Here is a 12,764-nt window from a genome sequence, read left to right on the forward strand (position 1 = left end):
CCGCATCTATCGGAAATCGATAACGCAAGCTGTGGCGGTTTAAATTTGAAAACAAAAGTTCTATACAAATTATGATCGCTTACGGATTACTTGGGTTTTTATTTTTAAAAGCACAATTTTTAGAGTGCACTACACGTATTTCAAGTCTTCAGTGGTTTTAACGAGATCTTAATAGGGAGTTTATACCATATGAAAGTTTGGACTAACATGGCTGTTTGAATTCTGAGTCTCAGAACTACAAGGTGCATCTCATCCATACTCGGACTGAACGGTGAGCGAAAACTGACCCTTGGGAATTGAATTGGCATGGTACCAGATGCGTGTGTCCACCAACACAGCATCTCCGGGCTCCACATAGAAGGAGAAGGGCTGACACTGGTGGTCACATTCAGGAGCAGGTGCCAGAAACCAGGTCTTGTTGCCACTTAACTGAGCTTGCCACAACAGGCGGGGAATGTAATCAAGCTATAATAATTGAAAGATTAGTCATAATATTCGTTGATTTCTTGGTTTTTACTTACATGCATCACAGCCCCTTGCTCGTAGCCCATTAATATGAAGTCCGTGTGAGGCATTTCAGCATCGAAGGGCAGGAAATGCGGGCGGGGATACAGCTTTCTGAGCTCCGCCAGGACGGCCGGCTGGCAGACACTCCAGCCCACGAACCAGGGCACTCCTTGAGTAAGATTTGAACGCTCCGCGGACATGGAAAACACATGCTTCAGCGACTTGAGATCAGAGTTGAAGTGCAGAAACTGGCAATCTGAGTCCATTGCTCCCGGGACACTTTCGTACAATTCTTTTATGAAGGCAAAGCTGAGGTTCTTTTGTGCTGGCCAGTGAGCCACCGCCCTCTTCACAATGATGGGCATTGAGGAGTACGCGTGCGGTGCAAACTCCTCCATGGTGAGATTGGCCAAGATCAGGGGAGCCCTCACCCCTTTACAAAACTCGCAGTCACTAATGGGCCTGGTGGCCTCCCATACCAAGTAGTTGTTGGGCAGAAAGCAACGCACTCCGAGCAGGAACGAGATGGTCTCATAAAAGACCGGGGTGGCCACCATGATGAAGAACACGATGCCCAGCAGCCAGAGCAGATTCAACCGGTTCGGGTTGTGGTCCATGTCGCGCGTTTTGCGGAATGCCTCCTCCAGCTCCTGTGTGGACACCAGACCAGTCCGCATCACATTACGATGCAGAGCGTCCAGTTGATCAGCTAAGTCCGGACCCAAGCGCTCCCGAACCGCCTGCATTCGGTTGCCCAGCGTCCGCGTGGGACGGCTGATGAACTGGACCGTTCAGCCCTTTATTATTTTGCATTTCTTCAGTACTTATTATTCCTCACCAGAAACATTTCCAATTGATAGTCCTTCCCCTTTGTTTTGCTTCCAAACAGCTGAGAACGATAGGCTCATGGCGCGAGCTCTTTTGCCTATCGACTACAGAGTTGTCAGGGCTTCATAATTTACCAAATATTTCGTTTTGGTAGTTTAGATATTTACAACTTAAAATGTTAATAGGGCTGTAAATGATGTGCGGGTATAAGTATTGCTTTCACTTATATTGTCAAAAATATTTAAGTAATTTTTAACATTTATACACTGAACTAATTTTAGTCACGCTTAGTATTTTTTCTGGCTTCAGTCACAAACTGTGCCCATGCACTCGCCAGCCCTGTCAGCCGTTCTTCGTATATTTTAACGGTTCGCCCGCGGTCACACTTGTCATTCACTTTTCGCTCTTTGCTCGGTCGTAGTATCGGCCAGCAGCTAAAAATTTGGAAAGATCGTTCGGGCTGGGATTTTCTGCTGATTAGTACAAAGCCAACGTGACAATAACTCAAAAATGTGTCTTGAATAGTGCGTGCATTTACGTTTTCATTCATCTTTTATCGTTCATCCGGGCTCGGTTTTCTAATCAGCACTCCTCCTTCTTTGGCTGTCAACGTGACCCCGAAAGCTGTCCTTCTCGCACACACTTTCACTTTGCAACAACAACAGGAACAACGAACAAATAACCCAGCATAAACAATTGTTGTGCAACACTTATTAGCAAAACATTAGAGCGCCTATAATGTCGGCGCAGGAAAAGGTTATACGCGTTGGATCGCGAAAGAGCGAGGTAAGTGTGTTAAAGGCGACGAGAACTAAAATATGTGCATACTACATCCGCTTGGAATTCGAATTGGAAGTGCTGCATTTGAATTTCAATCACATTTTCGTGGCTCTCTCTTTCTCTCCCGTCTCCCCCTCCCTTATGCAAGACTTGTTGCTCTCCGCGTGGTGTTATTGCAGTTGTTGTACTTGCTCTGCTTTTTGGTTACTGTTACACAATTCGCTATAGCAACAGTACGCACTTTTGCAGAATGAGAGGAAGAGAGAGGCAGACAGAGAGGGTGAGAGAGAGAGGCCAAACTAATACAGTGCACTTTCGCAAAGTAAACCAACATAATTAACCGAAAGTAGAAAAAACGAATAATACACAAAACAAATGTGTTCCTCTGTCGAGCCCGCACTGTACTTGTTTTTGTATGGACCCCATTTGAAAACTTGATTTTAAGCTGGGCCTTTTAATAATTTTTGTGTTAATTGCACTGAGCCGCCACCTTTGATCGTGCTCGAAGTGAAGGCCACCTGTGTGCTGCTGGCATTCCAATTTGAAATTACTTGACTTATTTGCGAGCTAAGTGCCCTACTCTCTCCTTCTCTCTGTTAATTTGCATTTAGCATATAATAGGCACTCTATTAAACAATTTAACCCCCTTCCCCCTTTTCAGCTCGCTCTGATTCAGACCAAACATGTCATCGGCCGCCTGCAGAAGCTATATCCCAAGCAGAAATTCGAGATCCGTAAGTGAAAGTCGGGGTTGATAAATATTGGGGCACCGGCTGGAAGGGGAATTGGAAACTCATGATCAGCAAACTGAAAGGGAGTTGGAAGTGCTTACATACATACATGTAAACAGCGCAGTCATGCTGCACAGGGGCCTTTAGAAACTCTACACGAAGCATGACTTGTGGAAATTCCAGCAGGAGCCATGCTTATCTAGCGTTCTGATAGTGGTCATAGCAAATGTTGCGACTGTTTAAATGGGATTGCATACGATCGGCTTTATGCATATCGGCTTCTCTAAATTCATTGCTCTCGCTCTTTCGTCATCTCTTTTCCGCTCACGTGCCATTTGCCGAAGTTTGCTCAATGTCAATGGCTGTGCTGTTGTTGTTTCTCCCGAGATTAGGGAATGCCAACTCACACATACGCACAAACATACAGTAGCGGGCAAATAATCAGCACTAGAGATAATTATTATTCTTTGGAACTACCAAACTGTTTTGGCCATATAAATTCTGTTGGCTGAACCACATTACGTGAGAATTTTTGTTTGGATGAAGTGATACGACATTCGATCGGTCTATCTCTGATCGCAGTGAAATATTCGATAAGAGTCGCACTTTCTGGCGACATTATGGGAAATCTGTTGAAATTGTATTTGCACAGGCATGTTGAGTACCTTTGAACCCGATAAGATTGGCCAGTTTATGGAAATACATTTGGAAGCACCCACGATGAGTCAGTCGGTGTGGCTTTATCATGGCTAGCACCACCGTAATCTATTTGAAATTGTTGGATTTCACTTGCCCTATCCATATTTCATTGACATAAAATTTGCCAAGTGCTTTACTCAACGCCTCGCACGCAATTTCCCTCTTTGATATACGCTTTTATTCAAATTCTATTCCCGGTCCGATAAGCAAAACATTTGGAAAAGACATTATCGCTGCGGGTCCAAACTAGGAAAGGGGAAATTGGGGAGATATACCTATTCCGTTTGCATGTCTCGCTTGATTGCTGTCGTAAAGTGGAGAACCTGGCGTGCTACTGGGTTCCTTATCAGGTGATGATGACATAACAAACTGCAATTATGGAAACGCCATCCTTAGATTATTGATCTAAGATGTCGTTTCAAGTGGGTACAATTTCTGAGGTCAGAAGAAGTAAATTGTGTACGATAATGAATATGAAATCGCTTATCAAAGTTAAATATTTAGTAAGATAAATACAAAACGCTATGTTGTTTCAACCGGTCTAATTGTATTTTACAGACACCATGTCGACATTTGGCGATCGTGTGCTGAACGTTTCCCTTCCTAAGATTGGCGAGAAGAGCCTGTTCACCCGCGACCTCGAGGATGCGCTGCGCAACGGTGGCGTTGACTTTGTGGTGCACTCCCTCAAGGATCTGCCTACAGCCCTGCCAACAGGAATGGCCATCGGAGCCGTGCTGGAGCGAGAAGATGCGCGGGACGCCCTCGTTCTGCGGGAGAACTTCAAGGGCCACACGATAGCCTCGCTTCCAAAGGGCAGCGTGATTGGTGGGTGTGACAAATATGGCTAATTGTGATTAAAATGATTCAAATGTACCCTATATCCACAGGAACCTCATCTCTTCGTCGCACAGCCCAGATTCGCAGGATGTATCCCCATTTGACGGTGTGCGACATCCGTGGAAATCTAAATACTCGACTGGCCAAGCTGGATGCAGCCGATTCCAAGTTCTCCGGCATCATACTCGCTCAGGCCGGCTTGGTGAGAATGGGCTGGATGAGTCGTATTAGCCAGGTGCTGGAGCCGACCGACTTGCTCTATGCTGTTGGCCAAGGAGCCCTGGCCGTGGAGTGTCGGGCTAATGACGACCAAGTGCTGGCAATGCTGCAGAAACTTATGTGCCTGAATACAACGTGCCGCATCCTAGCAGAACGAAGCTTCCTGAAGACTTTGGGAGGGGGTTGCTCCGCCCCCGTGGCTGTTTGGAGCAACTTAAAGGGCGAGCCCTTGAATGGAAACAGCCAGGAGGTGGGACTATCCCTCACCGGTGCAGTTTGGAGCCTGGATGGTGCAATAGAGATACGGAACCATCTGGCATGTGCCTTAAATGAACAAAAATTGGAGGGGGACCAACGGAAACGAGGGGCCCAGGAGGCCACCAGCCAGTTGCAGGAGGAGACCAGCAGCAGCTGCGATTCTCCCCCGGCCACGAAGCGTGCCAGAAATGGCAACGACAGTTCGGGTTCGGACTCGAATTCCAGCAGTCCGCGCCAGCAAGGCAGCCCTCCAGTGATCTGTGAGGATGCGGCTGCTTGCGCAGCTCTCTCCGGTTACACTGTGGATCAGCTCTCGGATCTGGCCAGTCACTGCCCAGTGCTGAGTAACAACAATGCTGTGGGACCTACCGGAGTTAGTGGTGGTGGCGATGCGGATACCAACAATGTGAACACCACTCCCCGTCAGTGCCCTCTTCGCTTGGTGGGCGGTCAGGAAGTGATGGGCCAGTGCCCAGTGCCGCACAATCAGGCAATGGTTCCTGCCAAATGTCCAGTAGCGCATGCAGACTCTGGGGATTCCTTCAGCGCCAAGAGTGGAAGTGGAGGGGAATCGGCCACCACTGCTCACTGTCCACTACAGATGCCCGTGGGACAGGACTTCATGGGCGAATGTCCGTACGTTAACAACGATGTGAAGGTATCCTTTGCCCAAGCTGGAAAGTGTCCAGTGACTGGCGGTGTGGCAGGAGCATCAGCTTCTATTTTGCCCACGCCACCGAGCAGCAGAGCCAGTAATGCCAGCAGCGCTGGCGATGAAGTGGATAATGTTGCAACTTCCTCCAAGTGTCCCTTTGCGGCCATGCATCAGGGCAGCGGTCTTGAGGCGCCGGCTAAGGACAACGGAAACGCAGCCACAGCCAAGTGCCCGTTCCTGCAGAAAACGGTCCAAATGTTCGACTACGCCGACGAGGAGCAGCCGACGCCGCAGCACTCGGTGCTCATTGAGGATGTGGAAAACCTGTTCTGCGGTCTCTACCAGCACGCCTGTCACAGTCGGGGCATCTACGAGAAGGCCAACCAGCTGGGCAAGACGCTGGCGGAGGACCTGATCAAGCGCGGCGCCCTCGACGTGATGAAGGTGGCCCAGGCAGAGATTCACGGCAAAGTGGCGTCGTCTTGAGCCCGTCATCAATATCATCGTTTACATTAAGTAGAAAAGTGTAACTAGACAAAATGTTTTTCATTTCCGCCTCGTTGTTGAACTCCCGTGGAGAACTCATGCTTCCCCTGATTTAACATCGGTATTGTATTCAATCCTTCTGCTCTCCCCGGCGAATGCATCGTTAATGGTTGGTTTCCGCGTAAACGTTATTTTAGTTTTGTTTTTGTTTCGGGAATATGACAAATAAATGTATAAGTGAACTCATATTGTGTCATTTTTTCTCTCCACTGATTGAAACAAGCAATTTCGTAGCTTTTTGCCATTTTTTATTAACAGTTCATCGCTCAGTACAAATATGTTTATTACATTCAAGCTAATTTATATACTCTTGGTGAGTACAAGTGGTGTAACCAATGCGGTTATAATAAAGTCTTAATATACAAATTAAACTTATCTTTTGAATTGAACTTAATAATAGTTAAAAATGTATGAAGTAACCTTGTTATAAATTGCAGTTTTCATCGACTTTTATCAACTTTATATAGACCCTTTCAAAGTTAGCCATTGAAAATTCAAAGAATTATACTTAACATAGCAATAAGCTAACGTAAAACTACATTGGTCAAGAGAATGAAATGAAAAACAAAAATAAAAGGGAGTCTAGTGCAACTAGTGGCGCTTGCGCAGGTGCGAGGATAGGAAGTTGGCCTCCGTGAAGACCTTCTTGCAATTGGCTACGCCGCATGGAAGTCCACCTTCGGAACCACAGTTCGAGAAGTGAGCCACGTAATCCATTTGGTTCTGGTAGACTTCCTTGCATAGGGTGCACTGTAGTTTGGCGGCGTGCTTTTTCTCCATGTGCGAGTCCAAGCGTTGACGCGATTTGACGAACTTCCCGCACCGGTCGCAGCTGAGGGTCGACTCGTCGGCTGTTGAGTCACCAATGGACTCCAGGCGAGCCTTTTTGTGCGGCCGCACGTTGTAGTTGATTTCTTCCACTATGTCTACATCAGATGAGGGGAGCGTGTCCTCAGATTTGTCTTGTTTTTTTCGTTTTTCTGACTTTGCAGGCGAATTGCCATTGGTTGTGGACACAGACAGATCTACGTGACTGGTCTTCTTTGTCTTTTTAGCTGGCGACCGAGGTGCAATCATGCCTCCATCGACCTGGTGCTGAATGTTGTTCCTGGATCGTATAATCTTTTCTTCTGCGGGTCCTTCATCATCCTCCGCGGTGTTGTCAGTCTTAAAAGCGTCCACAATTTCCACAACCTCATCCTCTTCTTGCAGAATCTTTCGGTTGGTGAACTTTGCGGCTTTAGTAGGGCTTTGTTGTGATTTCTTAGGTCCTTCAACCTTCTCGGCCGTGTTTTCAATCTGAGTCGTACCCAGAATGTCTACGTCCTCATCCTCGTCCTGCAGAATCTTTCGCTTGCTGGAGTTCGGCGCTTCAGCACCGTCGGCATGTAGAGTCATGTGCGTTTTCAGCGACTGTTTGGTAGCCAAACTCTTCTCGCAGACGTGGCACTTGAAAACCTTTGGCTTGTCGATGCTGTGGACGGTCTTCATGTGCTCCTGCATCTGCTTGGCGGTCATCAGCTCACAGTCGCAGATCTCGCACTGAAAATTATTCGAATCCGCCCTGGGAGTGGAGGCGCTGGATCCATTGATGGCAAATGTATATTCCGAGTCGATCACGTTCTCTAACATCCTTTTCTTCATTAATGACTCATTTAGCGCTTTAAAGGAGGCGATTTTGGTAGCCTGGGTCTGGTCTGCGTCCTCACTATCTGTGCCCTTTTTGTTGTTCACTTGGTCGTCGATTTCGTCAACCACTTTGGTTTCAACATTACATTTGATCTCTGTCTTTTTCTCTTTGGACTTTTTTTCTTTTGGCTTCTTCCTTTGACTCACAGCATTGGTCTCCTTTGCCTTTGCGTCAATTTTATTCTTGGCCCCTGACTTAGCCTCTTTTTCCTTGCTTTCCTTCGCCTTAGTCTTAGCCTCGCTTTCAAAAGTGCGTGAGTGAGTGTCCCTTAAATGATTTTTCAAAGTCTTAAGCACTCCAAAAGTCTTAATACACAAGGTACAGGGGTATATGCGTGGTCTTTGAAGACCGTGCTCCTTCTGCAGATGCTCCTTGTACGGTTTGGGAAACTTTGCGTGAAATTCGCACTCTGGACACTGAAAGTTATTTGTGTTAATGGTGATAGGACCTTTATCCGAGTCCTCCTCTTCCTCGCTCTCGGTCAGTACTTCGATGGCATCGTTGCCGCCGTTGCCAAAGAGATTAAGGAAAGCCTTTTTAGTAGACGACACCTCTTTGGCGGGCGTCAGCTTAACCGAATCGTTAAGATTATCCTCGAAGAGTCGAGATATCTGCTTTTTAGGGGTCTTATCGAGTTTCTTGGGCGAAGCACTAATGATCTCGATTTCTGTATTAGTATTAGCTCCATTCACAAAGCTTGGCGGGAAAGCTGCTATGGACTTGCTGCGCTGACGGAGGGTGGTGTTCTTTTTTGGCACCTTAACCGCCTTCTTATCGCTTTCCTGTGTCGATGGCTCCTCTATTTCCGCTACCTTAGTCTTCTTGGCGGGCTGCTCCTGTACCCTGTCCACCGTCTCGCGGACCTTCTCGATTAGTGCCGCGCTGGACATGAATGTGGAGGTGCAGACGAAGCATATCTTGATGGGCAAGGATGATGGGATCTGAAATGGGATGGGATGATTTAGATGACGAGAAGGGAAATCAGAATGCCGCCATTTCCAACTCACGCTTCTGTGGGTGATGGTCTCCAGTACGTCTGTTATTTTCCTGCCCAGGAACACCTTCTGACCTGAAAAAACACTCTTGGACCCTTGGCTTGTGCCGCAATGGTCGCATCGCACCTCTTTTTGCACCTTGGTCATATTTTCACTAAGTTTTCCAGCAAAAACAAAAACAGAAATCAAACAACGTGCGCACGTTTTTTTTTTTGCGGGGCTACAGTTACCAAACACTGCTATCTATGTTAATCAACTGCAGTGCTGCCAGACCGAGTCACCAAAATATACCACATAGTGTGCTTATATATTATGGTTGCACGTTAAAAGAAGCAACTGCAGAACGTTCGCAGAACGAATCTTAATCTTAATAATTTTTGCATCAAATTTAGAAAGAGTGTAGAAAACAGTTTTTAAACTACCTATAATGGCAGTAGCAACTTTAAAAAATATTACCAAAGCAGTATATTGCGCATTCCGGTCACACTAAGTTACATTAACATTCTGTTAATGCTCACGTCGCGTTATGCAACAGCTTTGCGTGTCGATATATAATCGATAACTCTGAACTTGGTTTCCAATTTAAAAATAGTTTATTTAGGCATTAGAAGCTACAGTAATGCAAAATGATATGTTTAGTTTGTTTCTTTGTGTTGGTGCTGACCTGGATGGGCTGTGCCGTTACTTTGTCTTGGATTTTTTGAGTCGGTTCCCGCGCCTGCAAACAAAGAGATGAAAAATGTTATGAATGACAAGGACATGGCAAGGGAATGCGCCAGGATCAAGCGGTTCGCAGTTTTCATGTCTTAAACGTATAGCTTTATTTGAATACTTTCTCTGCTCCTCCTTTCTCTTTCTCTCATAGGCATAATATTGTATAGTACTGTGTTGTGTTGGATTTGTTTCAGTGTACGGTTGGTGTACTTAGCCGACGTTTAGTTAACTAGGCATTACTAGGTATTGTTCATGTTGTTTCTGTTAAATATACTTAATATAAATATGTATTTCCTTTATTTGTTATCCTCCTGGGCCCATCCGATTTCATATGGATTCATAGTGCCTCGCTTTCGGGGGTGGTTACTTGAATTTTGTTAAAGTGTGGGTTACACATATAAAAAATATTTGCGTCCTCTCACGCTACACGTTTATATAAATATGTTTCTTGGGATTGGGACTGCACACTTACTCTACTGGAAAAACCATTGAATAGTCTTTCGCCTTCTTCGTTCTCTCGTTCTAATACAAAATGGTTTCGCTATGGCAAAACCTGGATTATAATTAAATCATACACCTATACTTCGCTTAGCGACTTAGTAAACCGATTTTAGTTTAATTTGATTTGCAACTAGCCACGTGCAACTAGTCCACGGTCACAATTTGAAAAAAGAATCACTTTATTTTGATTTCAGATCGATCGGGGGCGAGTGTGCGAAATGAACAATTTTGATTATAACACTCCTTAAAAGCGTTAAACGAGATATAGGTGTACATCGAGCTGTTTTGTTTAACCGTAAGTTATTGCTTTAATGGCGCTGAATTTCGATTCATTAATAAAGTGCTCGTTTAAGGGGGGACAGGGTCTTTAATTTTAAACACAACAATTCAAAGTTAGTGGTAGTGGTAGGCGGGAGGCAAAGTAAAATTAAGAGTCGTTTAGGACACTTCGTACAATTCTCCGATTCGGTTCTTTTTGGCACATTGCTGCACTTTATATTTTGCCATGTACTACAACAAGTGGTGGTTTCTCATAATCTTCATAAATAAATATACATAGGTCGTATGCTATAAGAAATTGCTGTACAACAACAAGTGAAGCGTGTAGTGGGTGGTTGTCGGGTGCTTGAAACATTGGTAGTTATGATATTCTTAATATTTTAAGCATAGCGAGCAAGTAGGGTGAGCTTTGCATTTGGTATGGCTCGTTTGGGGCATCTGGTCGGTTATCAATCCATTTTTAGAGTGTAGAAAATAAATTTGATCTAAAATGTCAGTCTATTGCGCAAAATCTACATTTGACGTGATTTCTACCCGATTTTCGTTAGTTTAGTTTAGTTGCTTCTTTTCTTTCATTTGTTTCTTTTGTTTTCCTTCTTGTATTTCGTATATAAAAAATTCCCTAATATTTATGCATCTTGTATCGTTCGTTCAGCTCAATCAATCCGCCATCCGCAATTCGTGTGCGATTGCATGGCGTTGCGATGCGATTCCGTCCGATCTCTGATCCTTTCCGATCCGTTGCACGTCGTCCTTGATTCGTTGCCCGCATTAGATGCCGGGTCAGGCGGACGAGCAGGTGGGGATCGGAAGTCGGAAATCGGGTATCAGGGGAGGAATCGGTCTCCTACGGCAACTAAATACGTCATACAGCTATTGCTACTACTGATCTACGACTACTTAGTGGCTACGGGGCACTTAACCTAGCTTCGTGTATGCGTAGGCGCAGATCACGCCCACCACAACACCAGCGGCAATATATGTGAGTAATGACCTTCGTTTCTTTGCCGCCAGCTGTTTGTCCTCGTTCTCCCGCTGCTTCCGCTTCATGTCGTTGACCTTCTGCTCCAGGCTGGCCTGGTATTCGTTGCGTTTTCGCCGCTTCAGCTCGTTCTCGGGACTGAAAAGTACGAATTTGGAAGGGGATTAGAGGGATTTTTGTTTGACTAGGCGGTTGAAAAATAGATACTGAGCAGATCTAAGACTAGATTCTTACCTGGCTGGGAGCTGGCCTGGAATTGGATCGATGCCGTTCGCCTTGTGCTGCTCGTCGACTGGCACCGCTGGCTTCTCGTTGTTGGCATTAACATCGTCGGCATGTGGCTGTGTTGTCGCGGGCACGTGTCCATTAACTGGATCGGCATCGTGCTCGTTAATGGTCTCGTACTCCTCATCCTCATCGGTGTCGTCCTCGTCATCGTCATCCAGCAAGTAATCCTCATCGCTGTCCGAATCGTTGAAAGCCCTTACGGGTAATGGCGGCAAGGGACGACTGTCGGCCACCTCGGCATCGTGGATCATGTCGTGCTGATTAATGAAGTTGTTCAGGGCGTCCTTGCTCAGCTCTTTGCCGATACTTTCAGCTCCATTAGCCTGGGCCGCGCGCATATTGAGCGAAAGTATACCGCCGGAATTGGGGGCCAGTGGCAGATTAAGCGATTGGACGCGTGGGGGCAATGGCGGCGGCAGCTCATCCAGTGTGTGAGTCTCTGTGTCGTTGCTAATGAGGGGTTCTTCAGCGTCAAGAAAGGTCTGAAGAGAAATCAAATGTTCTAATTAGTCGCGGAAAATAATCAGGGCCTTCACAGAAATCTCTGCAAACCAAAAACAATGGTTTCTTTTTCGCATCAATTAAACAATAATCATTAAGCTGATACTAGATCACATAATAAAAAACAAAACTAAACATAATACAGTTTTCAAAAGTAATCATAATTCCATTAAACAATATGAATTCTAGTAACCATAACCAAGCCCAGAGATTTCTGTGACCCCCCAGAATAAATAGCGATGTGCAATATATACGGCGGTGCTTGGCAGCCCCCAAGTTTGACTCCCAAACGCCGACCGCTGGTCGCGCATACATACGGGATCGTGCAGCTTTTTAATGCCCTCGATGATCGCCTGGTAGGAGAAGTCCAGCTGGTCGGCGGTCTGTATGAGGCCCATGCGGTAGCTGCGCAGCTCGCAGAGCACCTTGGACACATTGCACTCTCCGTACTTGTCGATAAGTACCAGGCAACAGTCCACCAGGCAGAAGGTGCCCGACCGCCCGATTCCGGCACTGCAGTGCACTACGGCTGGACCCACGTCGCGGCTGAGGCAGCCGGAGTCGCGAACCTGCTGCAAGAACTTAAGGAATGCGTTCGGCGAGCTGGGAATGCCAAAGTCCGGCCATGTGGTGTAGTGGAACTGCATCACTTCACGACTCTGCTGCGTTTCGAGATCGGTTAATCTAGAGAAATAGTCAAAGGCAATTAGTCCACATGTACAAATGGTTTGAAGCAGAAGAAGAATAAAGA

The 12,764-nt window shown here is 46.1% G+C and overlaps 4 protein-coding genes across 11 annotated transcripts in view; 1 reads left to right on the forward strand and 3 right to left on the reverse strand.

Moving 5' to 3' along the window:
* Window positions 1-71: 71 nt before the first annotated feature.
* On the reverse strand, window positions 72-2,192 carry CG2211 (uncharacterized protein). Of its 2 annotated transcripts, NM_138258.3 has the most exons (4): window positions 1,874-2,192; window positions 1,346-1,805; window positions 522-1,289; window positions 72-465 (listed from the first exon to the last, which is right to left on the reverse strand). In NM_138258.3, the coding sequence occupies exons 2-4, from the start codon at window positions 1,352-1,354 to the stop codon at window positions 250-252; spliced, it is 993 nt and encodes a 330-aa protein (NP_612102.2). In that variant the 5' UTR covers window positions 1,355-1,805; window positions 1,874-2,192; the 3' UTR covers window positions 72-249. The 2 variants fall into 2 exon arrangements, with proteins under 2 accessions (NP_612102.2, NP_001261251.1); NM_001274322.1 differs by lacking the exon at window positions 1,874-2,192 and having other exon boundaries at window positions 1,346-1,409.
* On the forward strand, window positions 1,722-6,248 carry Hmbs (Hydroxymethylbilane synthase). Its single transcript, NM_138259.3, has 4 exons — window positions 1,722-2,121; window positions 2,777-2,849; window positions 4,104-4,373; window positions 4,436-6,248. Exons 1-4 carry the CDS (start codon window positions 2,074-2,076, stop codon window positions 6,001-6,003), a joined length of 1,959 nt encoding a protein of 652 aa, NP_612103.1. The 5' UTR covers window positions 1,722-2,073; the 3' UTR covers window positions 6,004-6,248.
* Window positions 6,249-6,292: 44 nt separating this feature from the next.
* indra lies at window positions 6,293-9,236 on the reverse strand. 3 transcript variants are annotated; one of them, NM_167873.2, is made up of 3 exons: window positions 9,205-9,236; window positions 8,761-8,902; window positions 6,293-8,694 (listed from the first exon to the last, which is right to left on the reverse strand). In NM_167873.2, exons 1-3 carry the CDS (start codon window positions 9,222-9,224, stop codon window positions 6,655-6,657), a joined length of 2,202 nt encoding a protein of 733 aa, NP_728599.1. In that variant the 5' UTR covers window positions 9,225-9,236; the 3' UTR covers window positions 6,293-6,654. The 3 variants fall into 3 exon arrangements, with proteins under 3 accessions (NP_728599.1, NP_612104.1, NP_001261252.1); NM_138260.5 differs by lacking the exon at window positions 9,205-9,236 and having other exon boundaries at window positions 8,761-9,204; NM_001274323.1 differs by lacking the exon at window positions 9,205-9,236 and having other exon boundaries at window positions 8,761-8,998.
* An 89-nt stretch (window positions 9,237-9,325) lies between these two features.
* The window catches only part of Ptp61F (Protein tyrosine phosphatase 61F), a 132,765-nt gene continuing 129,326 nt past the window's right edge, over window positions 9,326-12,764 (reverse strand). For 2 of the 5 annotated variants that reach the window (NM_167874.2, NM_057340.4), the window contains exons 4-7: window positions 12,331-12,697; window positions 11,459-11,994; window positions 11,237-11,362; window positions 9,326-9,466 (exon numbers count right to left, since the gene is read on the reverse strand). In NM_167874.2, the coding sequence (NP_728600.1) occupies window positions 9,430-9,466; window positions 11,237-11,362; window positions 11,459-11,994; window positions 12,331-12,697 (1,066 nt within the window). In that variant the 3' untranslated portion in view covers window positions 9,326-9,429. Of the gene's footprint in view, window positions 9,467-9,551; window positions 11,363-11,458; window positions 11,995-12,330; window positions 12,698-12,764 lie in introns of those variants that run through there. The other 3 variants (NM_001274324.2, NM_167875.2, NM_057339.5) reach the window with 2 other exon arrangements.

The sequence above is a fragment of the Drosophila melanogaster genome, chromosome 3L, assembly GCF_000001215.4.
Source record: "Drosophila melanogaster chromosome 3L".
Taxonomy (NCBI): domain Eukaryota; kingdom Metazoa; phylum Arthropoda; class Insecta; order Diptera; family Drosophilidae; genus Drosophila; species Drosophila melanogaster.